This window comes from Anabas testudineus, chromosome 16, assembly GCF_900324465.2.
Source record: "Anabas testudineus chromosome 16, fAnaTes1.2, whole genome shotgun sequence".
Lineage (NCBI taxonomy): Eukaryota > Metazoa > Chordata > Actinopteri > Anabantiformes > Anabantidae > Anabas > Anabas testudineus.
Window position 1 is genome coordinate 9,574,900 of NC_046625.1, and position 22,587 is coordinate 9,597,486.

At 41.7% G+C, this 22,587-nt stretch overlaps 1 protein-coding gene across 1 annotated transcript; it reads right to left on the reverse strand.

Annotated features, from left to right (window-relative positions):
- Nucleotides 1-52: 52 nt before the first annotated feature.
- Nucleotides 53-22,165, reverse strand: clcn1b (chloride channel, voltage-sensitive 1b). Its single transcript, XM_026370664.1, has 23 exons — nt 21,811-22,165; nt 12,698-12,920; nt 11,864-11,995; nt 11,626-11,754; nt 11,287-11,420; nt 10,811-10,888; nt 8,827-8,905; nt 7,127-7,252; nt 6,685-6,769; nt 6,500-6,601; nt 5,944-6,028; nt 5,305-5,460; nt 5,112-5,181; nt 4,911-5,021; nt 3,898-4,111; nt 3,683-3,816; nt 3,239-3,420; nt 3,053-3,134; nt 2,877-2,959; nt 2,559-2,603; nt 2,330-2,434; nt 1,635-1,721; nt 53-1,336 (listed from the first exon to the last, which is right to left on the reverse strand). The coding sequence occupies exons 1-23, from the start codon at nt 21,859-21,861 to the stop codon at nt 878-880; spliced, it is 2,952 nt and encodes a 983-aa protein (XP_026226449.1). The 5' UTR covers nt 21,862-22,165; the 3' UTR covers nt 53-877.
- Between the last annotated feature and the right edge of the window lie 422 nt (nt 22,166-22,587).

Here is a 22,587-nt window from a genome sequence, read left to right on the forward strand (position 1 = left end):
TACAAAGTCATTTAAAAGCACTGTGCACTTGCATGTATTTGACTGGTCACTGCTTTACTTCGCTGGTTGTGGCCAAGCAATTGACATTGTCGTCTTTTCCTTTACCAGAAGTAAAGTGTTTTTTTTTTCTTCATGCAGCCTTCTTGGTGTTTAGTGCTAATTAGCAGACAATAAATGTGAACATGCAATATTATATCAGATTAACATCGGTATACTAGCTTGATGACTTAAGCATAATCACCAGCATTTTGCTTAATATATATGTAGCTTAAGAAAGTAGCTGGCAAGGCTGCAGCTTTTTTTGGACAAACATTTATCATCTTTAAAAATTACAGTCTGGTATAAGTGATTTGACAATTTACCGTACTCCAAATATATGAGAAATGTAAGAAATAATTTGAAATTAACCTAAATCAGGATGCTTTAAATGCATGATCTAGTTGACCTCTAGGTCAAATTAAGTCATTAATTAAAATATTATTCCATTAGCATAAGATTCATTGCTGTCAGTTAATTCTTCTCAATAGTACTTAGTGAAATTAACAGACATTGATACAAGAGACATACAGTTACATTCAGCATTGATGTGGGTGGACATTGAACATTAGTGACATGAAGGACCATCTGTCCACAGGTCAAAAGACACAGGAAGGCACCTGAGATTCTGAGAAGTGAAAAAGTGAGACTATCAACAAGAGTAGAAAAAATATCCTGTACTACAATTTTCAGGAGCTTTGTGTGCACCAGCTCGTCCTGCTCACTGAGAGCTGAATGTCTGTGAGGGCTGCAGGTCGGCTCGATTCCTCCCCCCGTGCAGCAGCTCTGGACCTTGGTAGGAGTCTAATCAAAAGAGGGTCTTTTCTACAATGCAGTCCTCCTATATGGGCTCATCTGACTCCTCACTCTCTCTCTCATCCTGCAGGGAGGACAGTGTGAGGACAGGGCTGGTGGGTGACGCAATGGAGCCGGGTGGTGAACCTGAGGTAGGGGAGGAGGTGGAGGGACATGCTGTTTCCTGTGTAGCACCATCAGCTCCTTCACCGGTGGCAGAGCTACCACCGGTGCTTTTCATGCTGCTGGGGGAGGAGGGAGTAGTGTCACAACCGGGAGCTCCTCTGGAAGACGAAGCCTTCTCTCGGGCATCCTCCTGGGACTCCACCAGCTCCCCGTCCTTCTTGCCACCCTCCCCCCACAGGTCTCTGTCCCGAGTAGGGGAGGAGGGGGTGGATGAGGGAGGCTGGTGCTTCTTGGTTTTCCTGCTGGCATCTCTAAAGCTGGCCAGAGGTGGACGAAGCCTCACCCCACTGCGAGTTGAGCCCTCTATTGCTTTCTGTAGCTGTTAGAACAGAGGAAAAGGTTGAAATATCTAAAGGAGCAAATTATAAAAACACAGGAAAATGTGTTGAAGTGACAGTGATTATTATAGTGAAGATCCAGATGAGTTGTGAGGGCGGCTAATGGAATAACTGCATGAATCAGAGCGTAAAGCATGATGCACCCTGTGACTGAACAACTGCCCACAATGTGAGCTCATTACAGCTCGCTGTCATGGCACATTATAGAAGCAAACCATGAGAGCTGACAAAAAAAAAAACAAAAAAACCATGCAGATAAAGAAAAATAAATGACTTTACCTCTTTCAGTGCCACAACACCCACCAGCTTTCCAATACTGGTGACATAGGCGTGACTGAGACCCAGCAGGGAGAACAGAGTGTGTGTCTGAGTAACGAGAGAGAGAGAAAGAAGAGGAGGAGGACATGATCCAGTCAGTGTTAAATGTATTGTACTGTGACAGTATTCTGCCTGCATGGCTGCACTGTTCCTCAATAACAAGCAAAGGAGGAAAAAAATATATGACTTTGCTACATAGCATGAATCACACTATAAAATTCAAGGATTCATAAAAAGATTTAAAGCTTTATCGAAGTCATATGTTGCAGAGCAGGTTGCAGCAGTAAAGGTCCTGGCCTCACTAATTTCTGTCCATAAAAATACTCATCTCATTTCACAAAAACCCAGTTTATAGCTCAGATTCTCTGTTAAAGATACTCATGGCCACAACTACTTTATGTCTTCTAACAATTGCAACGTAAAAAGTTGAGCCTGGTTCACCTTTTTGTCTTAGTGACTCTGGTGGTTTTGCTGGAGCACGCACACTGGTTAGCTCCATTTAAATAAACGAAGGAGTTTTCACATAAGGCCCATGTTTAGGAGTAAAAAATGATTTTTTAAATTAACAATGTCTTTCAAATCTGGTGCTCAGAAATGTGTCTGTGCACATGGTCTTTTATTGTAATAACACATCACCCAGGTGTTTCTGGGGTCACCTTGTGCAGAGACGTTCTCTCCACCAGCTGAAATGGGGATGGGTCTATACGTGTGTGCTCCATATTGATCGGTTTGTCCAGCTCTGCCTCTTCCCAGGCTTTGATCTGTTTCGTGCAATCAAAGACAGACAGATGGACTCAGAGTACAGCAGGCTGCAGAGTTTCTAATTATTGATTAGGATGGTTTAGGTTATCTCACTGCTGGCCGAGTGAAAGTAAAGTACAATACCTCCTCTGGGGTCATGGTGTCAGTCAGTGGAGGGGTTGTGGCCTCCTGAAGGAATATGGAAGTAAAATAAAAGATGGATGAATAGTCAGTTTGAACAGTCATGCAGATGATGAGAAGATGCCCCCTGGTGGTTCTGTGGCTCGGCTAACTAGCTCCTTTACATTTGTATCATGTCATGCTTGTCATTTGCGAAATTAGCTCAAGCTTCCGTGTTTGATGCACCTGCCGTCACTGTCAACTTGACAACTTGAGGCACTGATCCTTTGGGTTATGTGGGGTCAAAGCGACGAGTGTGTGAGGTCGACCTTAGCATTGTACCTGAGTTTCAGTCTGGCCAGTCGAAGATGTGGAGGAAAAGAGTCTCTGGAGGGTCCTCCTGACAGACGGCAGCTTGCGCTTGTCTGAGGACATGGTTTGGTAACACATGTAAGAGGGGAGAGGAAGTGACATTTGATGGGTGAACTTCGTTATGTGCAGTGGAAAAGACATGGTACCTGTGTCTGTGTAGTTGGTGGAGAGCTCCTCGGGTTTGGGGGATGGGATGGGGCCGTTGCACTCTTCCTGCACTGGAGCAGTCTGGGCGCACAACAAGCTCAGTAAATATATCATGAATCTTTAAAACTAACAAACTTTCTGCTCACACATGAAGCAATTTACTAATTCATTGTGTTTTTGTGCACCTTGTCAACACCCTCCTCGCCTCCCTCCTCGTCTACAAAGGCGAAGGACTCCCAGCTGACTTTCGAGCCCTGGCCTGGTGAACTCTGAGCTCTTTCAAAGACTCGCCTCTCTGGTGAGAGCCACCAGTCAAACAGAGCTTGGAGCTCTGTCCTCTCAATGGAGCCCAGAAGGATCATGGATTCTGCAGAACAGGCGTTAACAGATTAGTTGTTATATCTTTAAACTCTTTATTTAACTGTAAGATGAAAATATTGGTATAATATATGTTTGTTTCATTTCTACCAATTCCATTTGTGTGTGGTACTAATTATTTCATTGTCATTTGTACTGAGCTATGTTAATCATGACCTTGGTGCAGGACACAGATACAAGAGTGGTATCAGCAAATAAGCTTATTTCCTAAAACATGTACATATGACCAACAACAACAGAAGCTACTTTACCTTTAGAGTCAACGAGTGGGATGGTTTTCAGGGTTGTGGTCTCTAGTAGATGGTTTAATTCCCGAAAGGTGGACTGAGAAGACAAGAACTTGACTTTCCGCACCATGATGTCTTCCACAAAGATGTTATACTTGCTGCGGAAGCAGAGATAATAAAATAATTAGCATTTGTCTTGCAATGGCAGCTGTATAAACTTGTAACAGTTTGAGCTTTACCTGATGTGTCCGAGGGCCAGCTCAGGTAGGTAGGGCAGCTTCTTCACCTGGATGATGGAGTCATAGAGAGAAGGCTGCAGACCCTGGGCCACCATGTTTGCTAAGATGACCGCCACCATCATGGGTAAGATATGGGAGATTTGACCGGTCAGCTCGAAGCAGATTACTGCAGTGGAAACTGTGTGCGTGACAGCTCCAGTCATCGCTGCCGCTCCTGGTAGAAAGAGTATTTTAAGTATAGTTTTATTACTATTATATATATATATTTTTTTTTCTTCTTCTGATTTGTCTGTATGGAGGCCCAAAAGGGGTTATTATTGTATGATTGTTAAATTGTTTAATTTCATAATTATTCATTTCCACATGTATTTCTTTATGTATTCATATTTTCCCCGTACTTACTTTTTTAAACATGTATTTTTATATTTCTAGATTAATTTATTTATCTGTGACCCATTGGGCCTCCATACATCTGTACCAATTTGATCTTGAAATGTTTTACTATTTATAATATGCTTTTACATTTATAATATACCTTTTTAGGGAGAGGTTAACAAAATTCTTGGGAAGAACTCCCAGTGAGATATGTTAAAAATGCATCATCTATGCCATCCATCTATCAATTATTTAACCCACTTTTCATCTTCAGGGAGGCTGGAGAGTGTCCCTGCACATTTTGGACAAAACATATTTAAACATACACCTAATAATCTCCAGTTAAGGTGAAACCCAATCACTCTTATGGTGAAACACACAGAAGATTTCAGTGACTTTAACAGTTTAATCTGTGGAAATTCAAATGACATATTTAAAAAAAAAATCAAGTAAAACCTGAGTTATGTACAACAGAGGAGAAGAAAAAATAAAAATGTCAACACAAATACTGAACAAAACCTGTGATTCTAGGTGTCATATAAAGTGTTTTAAAAATCAGGGCATCATTTCATTGCTCTATTCACAATGTCTTTAAGGTTATGGAAAACTGAGAGCAGCACTAAGGTTAATAGACTGACCAATGACAGCATAACCTCCCGGCAGGATGGGGTAGACTATCCCATCAAACAGGATTCCATTTGGGAAAAGGGTGGCCATGATCTCCCCTACGAGGCGACCGAAAGCAGCTCCTTGAGGAGAGAGATAAGACACGCCAGTAAAGACAAATTGAACTGAACCTCGGCAGGAGATGCTGCACTCGCATCACAAAATCCTCTTACCTAATATGAACACTGGCATGAAGGCGCCAGAAGGGATGGGCATTGTTGTGGAAACTGCTGACATCCAGAACTACAGCACAAAAACAGGATCAAGGCAGGATTGAAACCAATCCCTGTGGTTTTTCACGCTATCACATACAGTATGAATAATGGTAGCACCTACAGTACTGCAGACAGCAAGAGGGAGAGTTACCTTCATGATAAAGAAGAGGAGGAGGATGACGAAGACGCTGACGTGAGGATGGAGCCATGCAGATGAGCGACCCAGGCTGGGTGGAGCAGAAGGGGCTGATATTTTGGTCCAGGTGAAATTGTCAAACAGGGAATTGATGCACTCTCTGGGCATAAGCTGCCAGTGGGAGGAAAAACACTAATGAAAAATGACTTTTTATGACTACTTTTAGAAAAATACTGATGTGTAGAGAGAATCACTACATTAGGTTACAGCTTCAAAAACCTTACTGGAGTAAAGAAGTTATATTTTGGTCCCTACAGTCCAGTCTGTATATACTGTACTTTATACAGTATATATACTTTATGTACTGACACAAAATAATGTTAAAGCTCTCCACATACATCAAGTAAAGTAAAGTAAATAAGTGAAACTAATCAAAACCTGTTGCCTGTATTATTCACTTTTTATATTTGCAATAACACTCCCTGTAAGAAAGCTTCTCTTTGGCTTATCACCTTTCTGCGCTTGCATTCAAAGCAAAACATGTTAAAACCACACGGACTAGATTTCACTGACCTGCATGTACAAAAGTACAATAAATATTAATAAACACACATCAAGAAGAAATCTGAAAGTGTGAGATCAATTCTGTCTAACCTCTCCAGCCATAAACTGTCCAAATCCAGGGGGAAAGGTGAACGTGGCGATGATTAGTGTCACTGCGCCTGGATAGATCAATCGACTGAGAGTACAAACACACACAAACATGAACACAGGCATTAACGGGAAGCTCAGTGTTTTCCAAGACACTTACAATATGGCACGATGTCTGATGCTTGTAACAGAAATAACTGTTCCACTAACACTGATTGTATGTTTCTCATGGTGCCGCTGCTCGCTCTTCTCTAATGGTGAAGACTAATGTTGCCTGACTGTTGAGTCTCAGCGGATAAGTGAATCTTCCCAACGAGTGAATAACAGGCTGAAAGGTTGTTAAGGCTTTGCTGCTGTCTCGGTCAGTGTTGTGAGACTGATGAGTTCAGGGAGTGGAGCTGAGATCCATTACCAACAATTGGATTTGAATGTGCAAAAGGTTTGAGTTCCCCGGGAACAGCATCTGCTGCCAGAATTGCTATGGTTTAAGATCTGTGGGCTGCAGCAGAAGGGAGTGGTTGTGTTCCTGTTTGTGTGTTTGTGCGTGTTGGGATCTCACTGTTTGGTGAGGAAACGAGTGAGAGCTGTCGGTCTTCTCATGAAGAGCACCACCTGTCTGTTCAGGTAGACAAAGAACGCCCCCAGAAAGCCACACGAGATCCTAAAACATGAAGACGTTGCATACAGCATGAACTTAATCTGCACAAGATTTCCCTTTATCCTCAAACAGACAAATGTTCTCACCCTATTACTGCAAACGCAGGCAGCTCCTGCAGGTCAAAGGGGAAATCCATCCGGAAGTTAGTTTTGAAGAGAGCTGTGATTGTGACTAAGAGAGACAGATACATGCTGTAAGTATCACAAAGACACAAGATCAGGTGTGTCTCTCATTCCTGTTCCTATTATGTGTTGCATGTACAGTAAATGTTCACATAGTCACACGACAAAGCTGAGCTAAGTCTCCAACGACTATGAAATAAAATGCTATGATCTGGAAAGATCTTTACGATGTTGAAATGAAGGAGGATTTGAACTAGTGGAAAGTATCTAGTGGACCACTCATATTCTCTAAATGATGACTTGAAACATTTATGGTTTATCTTAAGAAGCGTATTCAGCTACTTTCTATAACGTGACAGCACAGCAGTATTTCATGTGTTAAATGTGCATCGCAACTGCTTCTCACCCGCATCCTTGTTCCAAACAGAGAGCACTCTGAATATGAAGGCACTGAATGTGGCGGCAAAATATCCTCGCCAGTAATTCCTCACCGCAAAATAGGTAGACGTGACCTCAATACTGAACAACACCCCTGGTGGTGGTGGGAAGTGAGAGAGAGGGAGAAGGACAGAAGGAGAGGAAAGATTACAGTGGCGCAGCAAAAATGAGGATGGATGGCGTGGGAAATGAGAAAAGAGAAGAAGGAAAGTGCGAGAGGAAGAGAAAACCGGGGAAAAGAGGGAGACAGACAGAGAGAGAGCAGACAGACATGAGTTAAATAAGCAGAATGAGACCAAAAACACTTGCAGCTTAGGCTGTAATTATACACAACAGGAGAACCACAGGGAGTAAATACACACACATATGGTTGTAGTCTCTTGTTTGAACACACACATACACACAGGAGCATAATCAACATGTGAAGTGAAGAAATAAACATCAGAGCCCTCAGAGACATTATGAAAAAGAGAAAATAATATCTGAGGACTCACAGTATGTATGATTAAAGTTGTTTTCATTGCTGAATAAAACCTATTTTGACTGATGTACAGCACATTGAGGAATATTTGTGTATATTTGTACATTAACAGATACTGAGTTGGGCTTATCAGCTGCTCTTTTACAGAATTTGTGTAATATTTGCTTTAGGTAGAGACTAAATGCACCTTTCACTGTCAAAAGAAGCTTGTGACATTCAGTAAAAATATTTCCATGAGTAAACAATTGATCACAAAATAAGATTAGTCATTTCTTTCTTTCTACATGGAGCATGTTAAATAAGCACGGACTTATCAAGCTGAATTTAGGGACCAGGATAAGCAGTGTACAAGGAGCCTAATCAGATATAATATAGATATCTGACAGTTTTCTGACTCCTGACTTCCATGTACACTCATCACAATATAGAAAATGTGCTCTTAATGACAATGAGCATACTCTGGTTATTTGTGTATTGAATGTAAAGAATCATCACAAAATCACTGTTTCATATAAACTGGACTTTTAAGTTCTTGGAGATGTTTCGTCTTTAATCCAGGAGGCTTCATCAGTTCTGTGGTAAAGAATTCTCTTTACAGAATATATTAAAAGCTTATATTGATTACTGGCCAGTCTATATCTTAATAGCACAATTGATGAACATGTAATATGAAAAATGAAAAATGAAAAATGTTATGTTCGACCAAAATGTCTTCATTTTCTTATGGTGCAATGATTTAGTTTGTGTCGCATCAATTATATCAAGATCGTTGATATAATTACTCTGCTCTGTACGGCCTGTATGTCCAGTGAAAAACAAGTGCGATACATAAGCTTCACAGTATGAAGCTATGTCTGAGCTTCATACTGTTTATTAGAGATGTGCTCAAGTCTGAGCACATCTCTAATAAGATCGACCACAAACATTATCCGTAAGCTTCCCTACTACTATCTAACAGGTTTTCACCATAGCAGCACTTTAAAGGGCTAAAATGCTTTGTTAGCATTTTAACTTTAAGGTGAAATATTCATAAAATGTCCTCATTCTAAAAATGTTCTTAGTATAATACTCCTCTCTACAGGGAAACGTATTCATGTTACAGCCCCAGATCCATATTGATCCAGTACAGAGGGATGTTGGATGCACTAGTTTTGATTGTAAGAGGCAGGGTGCAGGTTGTACAGTACCTCCAAGTGGAGTGCCGAAACAGCATCCCACCCCCACGGCACAGCCAACAGTCAGAATATCTGTGTAACCATAAGGGTTCTACTGACACAGAAAACAGAGGGGGAGAGGGAACAACAGGTGGGAAGTGAAGGGGTGAGAGAGACAACGGGGGATGAAATGTGTGACATGATGAAGGGGGGAAATGAGGGCGATGAGGAACGGGAGCGTAGACAGAAAGACAAAAGAGTGAGGTGGAGAAAGAGAGAATAAAAGATCAAGGTGGAGAGAACAGGATGGGGATCCACAGGGGGAGAATTGACAGAGGGGAAGCAAAATAGAATAAAGTGAATAAATAATGTTCAGTGGAGATTGGTTAAAAAATAAAAAAAGTGTCAAAAAATAAAAGAGCACCATGAGAATTTAAAGCAGGGGATGCTCATGCAGGTGAGAGTTATGAGACTTAAGAAGCAATTAAGCAATCAGGAAACAGAGAGAGTGGTCACAACGACCTTGGAGACAAATCCCTGCAACTGATTTAAGACCAAACATTAAAGACAGTGCACAAATATTTCCATTGATTATTTGTGACCTTGAATTAAAAGGTTCCATGTAACATTTTAACATGTAATGGGGTTTTTTTTTGTATTTTGGGATGCTGTCAATATCTCAAGGTCACTACTTCAGAAAAGGCTGATATCATGAAGAACCTTGTAATTCAAGGGTCACGTACAGGCTTCTTACACTTTGGATTTATTGCTAGATATGGATATAATCTGATAACTGTTATAAAGTGATACTCTGATTACCAGTCTTTATGCTAAGCTAACTAACTAGGCTATCAAATGAAAGAAGTATCAGTTTCCTTCTACGTTTTATCCTCTCTTTGCAACACAGGGCACTGGTCTGAGGTCAGATTTAACCTCTGCATTTGTGTTGCCGATTTTATTTCAGGACAGCAAAGCTGACCAGAGATCTGTGCCTGATGGAGTCAGGGGAGATGGAGCAGGACAGGACTTGCCTCCCACAGGGGCAGCAAAACAGGTGGCCACTCCAACAGCACACGCACACACCAACAGGTCCTGGTTATGGGTGTCATTCTGTGGTTATTGGTCACGGGTGGAGACAGAAATGGAGGGAGGGGTGGAAGAGGGAGGAACAGGGGGACACAGACAAGCATGGATGAATGGCAAGGCCGAGGGGAGGTGGAAAGAGGGAGAACAGAGAGAGCAGGAGACAGGGACATGGGAGGTCACTGTTAAAACACATGCCAGCCATAACTGTCACACTATTAATACAGTGAGACACAAACACAGACGAGGTGTGGGGAACAGAAACAGTGAGCGGATGGGAGGGCGTGAGCTGGGCGGGAAGGAGGCAGATGGGAGAGGACACAGGGTTCCCACTTTCTCCAGAACATCAGATTCAAAGATTAGTGAATTTCAAGGACTCAAAAATGAACATGTTTGGCAAATGGATTACAGCGTTTATCATTTTAGTTGAGAGTCGGTTGACATGCCAATGGTCAGGCAGGGTTTATTAGCTGATGTTAAAAATCATGCTGATAATGTTCAGCATATTCAGAATATTGTTTGCATGCTAACATTTGCTGACTAAGCAAAATATAGCTGAGCTTTGTGACAATTTTGTTAGTTTTGTCACTAGTGAAAATCTCAGAGGGTCACTGAAGTCATTAGGACACACTATTTGGGGACTGTGAACGTCTGTACAAAATGTCATGGCAGTCTATCTTATTGTTATTGTGATATTTTAGTCTGGACCAAAAAGCTGAACAAGCGAGTAACAGACATCGTCAAGCCTAGAGACTTGCCACAGGCTTGGCTAAAAATAACAGCAATATTTTTAGGGCCTGTGGGAACCCTGTAATTACAACAAACACAACAACAACAAAGCATATTATCATTACTGCATTCCACGTCTTCATTTATGCATCGAGAATGAGACTTATGGGTGATGTAGTGTGTTTTGGTCAGGGCCTCAGCTTACCTCATAGACTCCAGAGAAGATGGACATGAATCGACTCAGCACTGCAGCACAGATACTGGCGATATGGACAAATGGACCCTGGGGGTGATGGGATGAAAGCAGTGACATAGATGAACGACGTGTAACGTTATCTGCACAGCCACTGACTATTGTCTGTAAAATGGGGAGTTAAACTGGGACATGTTGTATCAGAGCAGATAAATCACTATATAATTGCTGCATATGACAGTCACTGTGCTACTATAAAGGGGAAAATACATGTACTCCGTTGCTGAATACTTGAATAATTTGCTTGAGTCCCGTGAGGAGGGAGAGAGGCAAAACATGACAGAAGATGATTTATTGTCTTTCAAGCTTGGAGCAAGAGCAGCTGAGAATAGAGATGACCAAAGAAAAGAAGAGAGAAAGTACAATAAAGGTTATGATGCTGCGTGAATGAATGGATAGATAGATACAGAGGAAAATAAACTGTTTACCTCTTTGCCCACCGGCATCCCACTGCCAAGGCCGGCAGTCAGGCCGATGACTTTAGCTATGAAGGCTTTGAAGGTCAGATACTCCTTCAGAACTACACCTCTAAGGATGGTTTTCAGCTCAGGGATACCAGAACCTGACAAACAAACAATAAGAAAAACAAACAGGGATAGTGAGGAAAGCTAAACATGTGGGTGAGAGGACCATGAGTGTGGTAAATAATAAGGGAGCAGTTTAAAATGTGAATTCTCACAACAGGCAAACAGACGAAAGCAGGTAAAAGGAGGAAACATCAGCCGCTGGAGAAGATAAGAGAGGCTGACAGGTGATGGAGAGCATACCAATGGCCTGTGGGGAAACCAGGTGACAGAAGAGCGAGGCGAACATGACAAGGATCATGGGATATGTAACCCAGGCGAGGTACTGCAGTGGCACGTTGCCCTTAAGCTCCCCGTGCATCCACTTATAGGCTGACAGAAAGAAGTAGAGAGAGAACAGAGAGCAGAATAAAGGCATCATACACAAAAGGAATAATCACAGACAGTTGAAACTAAACTTCCTGTGTGTGGTATTTCATACCCTGTAGACTCTTGGCACTGGCGTAGTCCATACTCCAGCTCACCAGAGCCATCGTCAGTCCCAGGAGAACCAGGAAGATCCAGTCCTCGCCCATCTTGGTCACTATGTACTGCCGCACACGAGTCAAACAATCTGGGACAGGGAGATAAAATTAATGATTCACCTTTAATCCATTTATCTCGTGATATAATTACTGGTGTTTAGTTATTTTAACAAATCCTTAGAGGGAATTATTCAGTGTGATTGTTGGTGCGGTGATGGTGCCGTAGCTCATCATAGAAGTACCTGTAATGTTGGTACAGCCTGATCCCAGAGTGCTATTGTTTTTGATATTTATCATGGTCGTGTGAATTATTTGAAAATACACTTTCTTATATAAAACAAAAACAAAAAACGCTACTAAAGCTATTGTGTATTCCTCTTTCATGAACCTTAGGGTCGGGGGCTTGTAAATTAAAACATACCAGGGGGGGACTCATGAGCTCCCTCATGTTCTGTGTAGCACTGTAATTAAAAAAACGGCAGTGCATCATATTTTATGTGGTCTAGTTGCATGTGAATTCAATATCTGCAAAGTAATTTAAGCGAGCAGAGAAATGTTGCTCTCTCTGCAATGTAGTGCAATAAAAATATGAAGTTTCACATTGAGGTGAAGTGCCATTGGCTCATAAATGCATTTATTTTATGTTATTCGCATTAATGCCACCTGTTGTTAGCTGGTCATGACAACGTCATGACAATTACTATTACATCTTTATAGACCAGCCTTTTTAAAGCATCTGAACATATCTAACTACACTGCTAATTGTCACCACTCCCTTTCCTGCTAGTCACCTTGGCATTTGGAGTAGGGACGAGGTTTCTTGGTGGAAGAAGAGTGGCTGGGATGCGACTCTAAGGTCACAGAGTGATGATGATGATGCCACCGACCGAGGCCTTTGCGGGCAGCGGCTGTGGTGTTGTCTCCCGCCTGTCTCCTCCATTGTCTCTCTGTCAGCAAACGGGCAGCCTCACGTCGGGCGAAGTTTCCCAGCTGCTCCCTGTACTCACCGTACAGCTGTAACCAAGGGAAAACACTGACAATAAACCATGAAACTAAAAGCACAAGGTCAAGAAACCAAATGTTTCTTGGACATCTCGAGATTTTATTGGAGACGGAGAGAAGATAAAGGGAGGGACGACAAGGAGAAATCCCTGAAAACCGAAACTTGGGAGAAGGATAAAACTAGATCCAGTGTGAAGAGTCTTGAGATAACGAGAAAGAGATGCAGAATGTGCGGCGTGTGTGTAAAGGATACACACCAGCCTGAATACCCTGGCAGACAGAAATAGACAAAACGGGCATAGAGATTGGAAAAACCCCTCCCTGAGAGGAGGCAGGGGCTGGAGAGAAGCCAGAGGAAGAGATCCTGGAAGACAGGACATTCCACATCTTCCCCTTCCGACTGTGTGCTCACTTTCTACCTACAGCCACAGGAACATGCACACACACACACAAACACACACACACACACACACACGAACACACACACGCATTTGGTCAGAAAACATGACACCTTGTAATCCGCTGTGATCAGTTTGCAGTGCACTCGTTAAAACTGTAGAAGCTGTAAAATACTGCAGATCCAGGTGCAGCTACGACGTGCAACTGAAACCTACAGATCACATGCATCCCACCGCACAGCAAAGCAAGAGGCTAAATCATGAGCAGGGCTGCCTGCCATTCATTTCGGTCTCATGTTCACGCAGGAAAGGAGAGCTGACACATCCAACAGTGAGGCCTAACCAGGACCAAAGCTCAGCAAACGGCACATAACTAAACGACACCCACCACTAATAAAATAAAGGTGCAACAACACTGTGCAGCCTTATCTGATATAAAATACTGTAATTACTGTGTGACAAAGACACGCTGATTAAATCTGTTTAAGTGTTTTGGTGAGACTTTTTCAGTTTAAGCACACGTAAACTGCTTTACGCAACCCTCCCCTGTAATACATGAGTCATTACAACCACATGACAAAGAGACTGATATAGAAGTTTATAATTAATACGTGAAACCACCACACAGCAGATGGCCACGCAGTTACACTGTTAAAGGCTCTTGAAAACGTTTGATGCCTCCAAGTCATCTAGCAGGTTATTTTAAACCTCGCTAAACACTATGAACCACAAACTGTTATCCAGAACATTATTGCCCACTCACATATAATGAGCCCTAATGCAACAAGTGTTTGTTGTTGTATTACTCTTCTACTGCTGAAAGAAGGCTAGAGACAAGCTACAAAGAGAAATGCAAATAACTATTTTCTGTTTTAATGATTTAGCTGTTTGCACAGATGTGGTTGAATATTATTTCCATAAGTCATTTCCATAAGTCATTTCCATAGGGCTACAAAGGACAAATCAATTACATACAAACTTTATTTCTAGAAAAGTTGGGACATTTCCAAAATCCAATAACAACTGCTGAGTAAAGAAAAGTGTTCTCACTGACCAAATTTGGAGTTTGAGAGGCGAAATAAGATTGAACAGCTGATAAATCATTACGTTTGAATACATTCAGTTCTAAGTGATTCTAGGATGGGTTGTCAGTTTGAAAAGAAAGAAATGTAGGTTGTTCACCATCTATAGTGCATAAAATTATGAACAGATTCAGACACTCCTGGGAAATCTCAGTGGTTAAAACCAAGAGTTGAAACTAGTGTTTAATGTTCGTGACCTTGGAGCCCTCAAGACACACTGCATGAGAAACTGTCATGCTACAGTGATGAATATACAGCAACATGTGATCAGGAGTACTTTGGAAAACCACCAACACTTCAGTTCACTGCTGCATCCAGAAATGCAACCTGTAATTCTATTATGCAAAGAGGAAGCCGTACATCAATTCTGTTTTCTGGGCCCAATTTCATGTCACATGGCCTAAAAGACGGTGGGAACATGTTGTGTAGTTAGGTGAATCTAGGTTCTAGCTTGTATTTGGGAAAATGTCAGGTTCTCTGTACTAAAGATGAAAAACTGTACCAACTTTTCTGGAAAATGGTTTGTATATCCCAGTTAATCAGAAAACATTTAAACAGATAACGACAAATTTAATATGCCCTCCTTTGGATGGCCCTCACAAGTGAAGATGAATAACAGCAAGGATTGTACAAATCACAGGCTTTGTCCTTGTTTCCAGTGTGTACAGACACACGTAATAAAACTGTGGGTGAACTGCGTAGGTTTAAAACATTAGGATGGAGTAGAACAGTGTGTAATAGTACCACATGTAATTTGAGCTGTGACTCAGAAGTTAAATGATTTATGTCACAATAATACAAAAAGAACAGGAAGCTACATGTTGTACAAATCTACTATCAGAATAATAAATAAAATAATAATGTAGACAGCAAAACAACTTAAAGAAAAAAGACTGGACTTTGTCATTGAGTCTTGACAGAAGAAAAAAACAAAAAACACCTGACCAGATGAAAAGCCCTTGGTCCTCATGTCTTTACCTGTTCCTCATCAGATGTCTTTAGCATGATGTGGTAGCAGCTCTGTCCCTGTTCTGTCTCCTGTCCTACACGGCAGTCGACCTCAACAACAACATCACCGCTGCACTACACATTAACACCAAAGCACTAATCCATCAACATCATCAAACAGGCTCTGGCACCAGGCGCCATCAAAACCAGGCACAGTAACAAGAAGAACCTGTGCCCTGGTCACACACAGGGTTGTTGGTGTTATATATTTTACTTCCAAGCTCCTGCTACAGACACTGTATCCAAATAGTAGTATTGTAAAAGGCTGATTCTTATGTAATATTTTCCCAACAATCTTTCAAGGGACTATACTGGTTCTGTATATTGTACACTGAACATTTCCTTGTGAATAATTTAACATTAAAGAACAAAAAGTTTGTAGCTTAACGTTGCTGCTTGGCAAAGAGCTGTATTCAGGGGAAGAAGAACTTCAGGTGTAGTGATGTTTTTATTATACAGCTTTGGAAAATACAGATCATCGAGTCAAGGCAAGAGATAATAAAAACAATTAGGACAGAATGATTAATAGTGGCAACAGAAGTAAATCTAAAAGAGCAAAACAGAGACTAAGCAAAGACAAAGTTCTCACAAAGAGACGGTGAAAGGCGACAGCGTGAGAAAAACACTGAGAGCTGCAATTCATCCACATCGGGTGACTTCTCTGTCTCCATCTCTCAGCGTTGTGTTTGTCTTTGTGTCACTGTGCAACCTTGTGCGTCAACTACACACTGAGCCACACAAGGCCTGAAAATGACATCAGTAAGCGGCATTTCCTCCACTTCTTTCACACAGTTTTGAACAGGACTGCCTCTCCCTCCAAATCTTCAGTGACCTTCCCACTCTGAGTCAAGAACACCATCCTTTCTCCCCCTCTCCTCCCTCCCCACCTCACACTAATTTACCCTCGGCGAGCTCCCTCTACCTCCCCTCGTGGCTCCTCTCTCTGTCTCTCTAATCTCTCTATGCAGAAATGACAGTAGTCAGGCAGTGCTGTACGGCTCTGACGCATACACACCTCATTATTAGTTTCTTCTGCTCTACTCTAAGAACTGATGCGTTTACTGTTGTGCTTCTTGCAGGTTTGGAAAAATGTAAACCATTCCTCCTTTTGGCTTTGTTAAGAAACACAAAGCTGGTGTTGAATTATGCCAGTGAGCTGTCAGGAGCTTTGAATTCACTTATTCACTGCCCTTTATGAGCGGCTGTAACAAAGGTAAAACATAGTGTAAAACACAAGAAGTTCAAGTGTAAACAGAGAGGAAAGGAGAGGGGGAGCAATAAGCGAGAGCTCCATTTATAGTGAGAGCTGCTAAAAGATGCAGAAGTTGAAGGGCAGTGTGACATTGAGAGTTAATTAAAAAAAAATAACAGCACATTCCTGCACCCCTCATGAGAAGGAGTCAGCACTGCATATTCATAAATATCTCAGCGTGTTTGTGTGCTACAATTGTCTTCTTAATATTTATAATGCTTATAAATGCTTGAATGTTTGCGTGTGCATGTGCAGACGAGGCCTTACAACAATATTCTCCTGCCCTGTGTCACAAGGTTAATGATAAAATCTGAGCCACTCACTGACGGATAGATCGGGAGATTACCTCCCTCTCTACACCCCCCCAAGCGCACACACACACACACACACACACACACACCCCATGAGCGCATTTCTTCATATGCATACACTAATTGACCAGCACAATAACATTCCCGTGGCTCCTACAAACACTGTTCAAGCCGTCATATTCTAATTAAGGCATGTCGGCACGACCGAGAGAGAAAAATAAACCAGACTGTAAACTTTCATGTTTTACTGTATGTATGTGCCCCCTGTTCAAATTTACACTGGGGGGCCTCTTTTATCCTCTCCAAAGCTGGTTCACATTTATTTACTTTGTCAGAACAAAGTTAACAATTAAAGTAAGTGAACAAGCAAGTGCAAAGATGCATTAACACCTGGAAAAAAATGGTTCCTGCTTTACCAAAGAACCATTTCCTTTACTGTAGAAGATAATAAACCTTACCAGAAACTGATCTATATTCAGAACTGTCTCAAAAGTGTTGATCCGCTCCCTCATGTTCTGAGCCGTCCTGCCTGCAGGTTGCTGCTCACTTTCTTGCTTGTCTCAGGTGGAGTGTAATTCCTTCTCTGGATATCTTTGTCTTACATCTGTCCTTTCCTGTCTTTACCAGACTGACAGACAGTGACTACCTGCTACCTGCTGCCTTCATACAGTATAGACCACAGAGACGGACGGGTACGGTCGGTGCTACACACAAAAACCCACACACACACACACACAAAGAGGGCAAAGGCAGCAGAGGTTAATACAGACACTTGAAGCTTGACAATAAATTGTCAGCAGCTCTTAATTCAGCGAGGTAGATTCTCAGTCAGGTGGTCGATCCAGGAGATTACAGCAGAGTCCTGCAGCAGGATCATGAATGATACCAGCAAGGCAGGACACAAGCTTAAAGTATGAAAATAATACCTGCTGACTCAGTGGAGACCATAGCCACATTAACATTGTGAGGGATAGGGTGGATAATATCGTACTGTACTTTAAGTGCCTTCAGCATAGATAACATGCTTTACTGAAGCCTGACTGATCTCTAGGACAGGACACAGTGATAAATATTTGGCTAACATTTGTTTCAGCGATTCTTTAATTTGAATTATTAGTTTATAACAAACCATACTTCAGACGGACACATGATTTCACTTAATTACCAACACGTACAAATATCAATACTGATCAGTTTCAGATACCAGCTGGTAATATCCGCTCTTTACTTATAATTAGACTAGTCGTTCTCCAGTTGTGGGGCTTTAAAGTGGGTCACTGAATGTTCTGTTCTGTTGTGGCCCAGTAGTTGTCACATGGTTTCTGGGTCTTTAGGGACCGGAGTGCTGCTGGTTTTCTGTCCCACTAAGTAGTTGCTTGCTTTTATCTATGAAAAACAGCAGAGTTGAGTCAGCTCGGTGGACTGTACGGTTTTATTTCGGTATGCTGGGAATGAATAGTTTATCACCTGCGACAACCCTCGGCCCTGAACGTGACTGTAAGTCTGCTGCCAGCTTGAAAATAACACGATTTTATTTCAATCTCAGCACTATGGTGGAAAACAGAGTGTAAATATGCTAAAATATGATTTCTTCACCTTGCAATAGAACAGTATTTGTTCAGGGTATTCCCTGGTGTTTGACTGGAATCAGGAAATGGAATTCAGCCCCTCAGAAAATCAATGAATGCGAAGCTCATTTCATTTTCTTTGCGGCAAGAATATGGACCACCTGCCTGAAAACCTGAGAAACATTCAATTTAATACACTTTTAAAACATTTTTCTTGACGTCCATCTGAATAGACTGTACCTTCAAGCTGTCTGTTATTGCATACATTGTGATATTAAATATAATCATTTTAAAGTACTTTATTGTAGAGGTGTAGAACAATAAAGGCCCTCAGACAGAATAAACTACAGCTATAACACTGTACAGAGTCTTAAATCCCTGATGTATACAAAGAATTTATAAATTAATCATCTATTATTATTAGTCATCAGGTGATAATCTATCAGGCAACCAAATGTTATTAGGTTTCAATTGCATAATTATCTGTCTGTAGCATTGTTCTGAAAACACCTCAGTCTTATTAACACCTGTACTTCTCTATAAGATACCATTTAACATAGGAAATGTGACTTTTCTGCCTTTAGTGCCACAGATTTAATTGTACTTTCTTACCTACAACTGAACTTTTGTGTGCTGCCTTTCACCCTTTCCCATGAAACTTTCCCTCTCACCACCCTGGGTCCCCGTCCATCCAAACCCCACCCCTGAGGTGAAACCTTACTCGTGGATAAATTTAGCAGGAGTGTGACCCAATGTGCACTGACACACTTCACCACACCTCTCCCTCTCTCACACAGTGTTTGTCTCTCTTACGGCCCATTCTCCCAGGAGGCCAGTTGTACGGACAGATGGAGGGCTTTAACCTTTTAAAACAATAAGCCACTGGCTCTATTTTGCAACTTTAACATTGCGTTTCCTCTCGCAGCCATCGCCACCACAACTAACGGTTTAATTATTACATAAAAGACACCTCTGTAATTGAAAAGACACATCAAGTGACTGTGATATCATATGAAATTTAATGGCTTAATCGTCTGCATCCCATTCATTCCAGTCTGCAAGACGTTTGCCAGGTGAACATTATCCTTTTTAGTAGCCTGTAACATTTGAGACTTACGAGATCCGTTTCACTGCTGTTGACAGACTCGTCTCTGAGCACAAACTCGTTTTTAATCACATCCATCACACAAATTGTAACACACAACTGACTGAATCAGAATCAGCGTGCAGTCATTATGTAGAGCGTGTACTCACAAGCAGCTTTCTGTTAGTCTGCTGCAGTGTGACTGTCAGCATGAGCCCACAGAGAGTACATCCTCTTTGTGAAGGTCAAAGGCCAACAACAACTGTGTAACTTGGAAGCAATTAACACAAATTTAACAACCTCGGAAGCATTACTTTGGTGCTATGCAGGTCAAAATATGTCTACATTTTGTTTTTGTTTTGTGTTTTTTAGATATGCAAGAAGCAATGCCTAATAAAGTGGCAACTGAGTACAAGTAGGAAATCAAGTTGTGTTGCAAACCTCAGTGTATTCTTTACACCACTCATTAATATAAATACAACAATTCTAAGTTAGAAGAAGTTTTTGTGCAATCCTATATTGTGTAATAACACTAAATGCCGTTTTAAGCATAAAGCAGGTCATAATGAAGAAGATCTTTATGTTATAGTTATAAAGTTATTTTATTTTATTTTTACATAAAGAACTAACCAACACAAACTTGTTTGAAGCAAATTTAACTCAGTTTTAATCTCAACGCTTTCTGGAAACAACACTTACTGAGTATATCTGTGAAGAATTAGCCAGCTAAATCATTAACCCAAAAATATACACCGCCATATCCTGCTCCTGATCAATAAATAAATGATATTAGGACAATCTATTAACAGCTCTACACATAAACTCTTCAAATCCTTCAAGGCTCTAATTTCCTCTCGCTCTCTCTATCTCACACACACACACACACAAGCGGCACCACAGCTTTCACACCTGAGAGATGTATGACTTTGCAGAAAGATATTAAGCCTCTAAATAGTGTTGTTGATTGAGGTTTCTTATTTATATCTGAACTGTGGCCGCCTCTGAGAGCTTCCAGGAGGGCTGGGTTTTAGGGATTTGCTTTGGGCAATTGTCCATCTTCTCAAAGGAGGAGAGGAGCGCTACTGACACTCAAGTCACTGCTCCTCCTCACTTTGTCAGTTTCTCAAGCTGGTCTTAACACATACACACACACCCCAGATGTTCCAACCTCAGTTGCTCATGTATCTGTCGGTTCATCCGTCTTATAATCAAATTTGCAGAAAACTGACCTTTAACAACTCTGGACACAACACTAAACACAAAAAAAAAAAAGCAATGTGATGCTGATGGTGTCATTCATGTCCAGAGAACAGGAGGAATTAGATAAAAACAAAAGGAAATAGAATCAACCTGTGCAATACTGTGTGATACTCCTCCTGGGAGGAATGACCATCATTCTGGTTAAGCATGAAAACAGATGAACCAGAGGATATAGTGGCATGACTTCATCTCAACACGTACATCTAACCTGTGTGCTCAGGTTTCCTGTATACAGGTATTTATATCCACCAACACATGAAAACAGCAATGACTTTACAAGGCTGGAGCTTGAGGAGGTTTATAGAGAGAAGGAGATACGTAAGGTCACGTTGATGAAATTCAGGATATAATCTGTGCAATGTGGATTGCGAGAGATCAAGTAAAAGATTAGAGTGTAAAAACCAAACAAATGCTAAAATCCCTGTGTACTGCACACATGACATTTCATCTATCACCTTTGCTCAGCATTTTGTAACGTGGGTGGTGTGAAGCCAGTGGAGACTCCTAATGTGCAGCAGGCCTGTACACAAACAACTTGACATTAAATTGCAGAAATCTTGTTCAACAGAGCAGGACGAAGACAGTTGCGATGAAGAGTAGTGATTCAACTCAAGGGCTTTCAGAGGACTTTGTGTGATGTAGGAGTGAACGAGGACAGATCGAAAGTACGGGTTGTTGATGAGAAAGAATGAGACGGATGAAAATAAATGACCAGGAGCTAGTGGTGGAAGAAAAGTAATAAATGAATTAGGAAAAGTAAATTAGGAACCGTGAAGGATGGTTGGAGAAGACTAAATGACAGGTGGGTAGATGGAGAGATGAGATGAGGGAGAAGTCGCCAAAGGGACATTATGTGAGGGGAATGGAGGGACATTTAAAAAGACAGATAGTGGACAGCAGGCAGGCAGGCAGGTGAAGGAAGATGTAGTAAAGACCTACCAGGGTCTGTTGGTATCTTAGAGCCTTCCTTTGAGACGCATCTGCAGCCATTGACACGCTGTCACTGATCCAAGAATAACCGCGCTGGACACCCCAGCATTTCCAGTGGCGTGGGCAACACCATACACTCTTTCTCTCTTATATCTACACGCACACTTTACAACCTGCAAATAAACACGCAAACATTTTCTCACTCTCCTCGAAACTTAAACACGCTTATTAAATAGAGAAACCCCCAAAAACACAGATAATTGTCCTTCCCGAATAGGTTCTTCTACAGATGATCCAGAGGCTGCAAGCCATCCAGCTCCACTGCAGGACGGACAGACACAGAGACAGAAATCAGACAGGCAGACAAAAGCAGAGCAAAGCCATCTGCTGAGGCAGTGAGGGACGTAGCGCTTTCCTTTATTAGAACTGCAGACACCTAATAACACACACACACACACACACGCAAGCACACACACAACTTGTTGCCCTAAGCAGCACCCTCCCTGTCAGCCGGCCATTAGGTGTATGTTTGGATGGACTGTTCTTGTTTGGACAGGGGTAGTGGGTGGTAGGAAGGGCACCCCCCATAGGGCTGCCCCAGCAACGTGAGAAGAAAGGTGCACATGACACCCCTATGACAGCTCACACCTAATCAGCCAATGATGCACGGCGATTCCCATAACACTCACATGCTATGGCAGTGCTCCCACATGGAAAAAAAAGTCAACCTGAATGTGCCCTCCCACAGTGAGACACCCCCAAAAATGCATCTCGCGGTAAAGTGAT

What these genes read in the sequence shown, in the direction of transcription:
- clcn1b (XM_026370664.1), bottom strand. Translation starts at nt 21,861, where the DNA reads ATGGCTGCAGATGCGTCTCAAAGGAAGGCTCTAAGATACCAACAGACC. An exon ending in TAAGATACCAACAGACCCTG is followed by an intron (nt 12,921 to 21,810) that starts GTAGGTCTTTAC and finishes CCTTGGTTACAG; the next exon opens with CTGTACGGTGAGTACAGGGA. An exon ending in CTGGCCCTCGGACACATCAG is followed by an intron (nt 3,817 to 3,897) that starts GTAAAGCTCAAA and finishes CTGCTTCCGCAG; the next exon opens with CAAGTATAACATCTTTGTGG.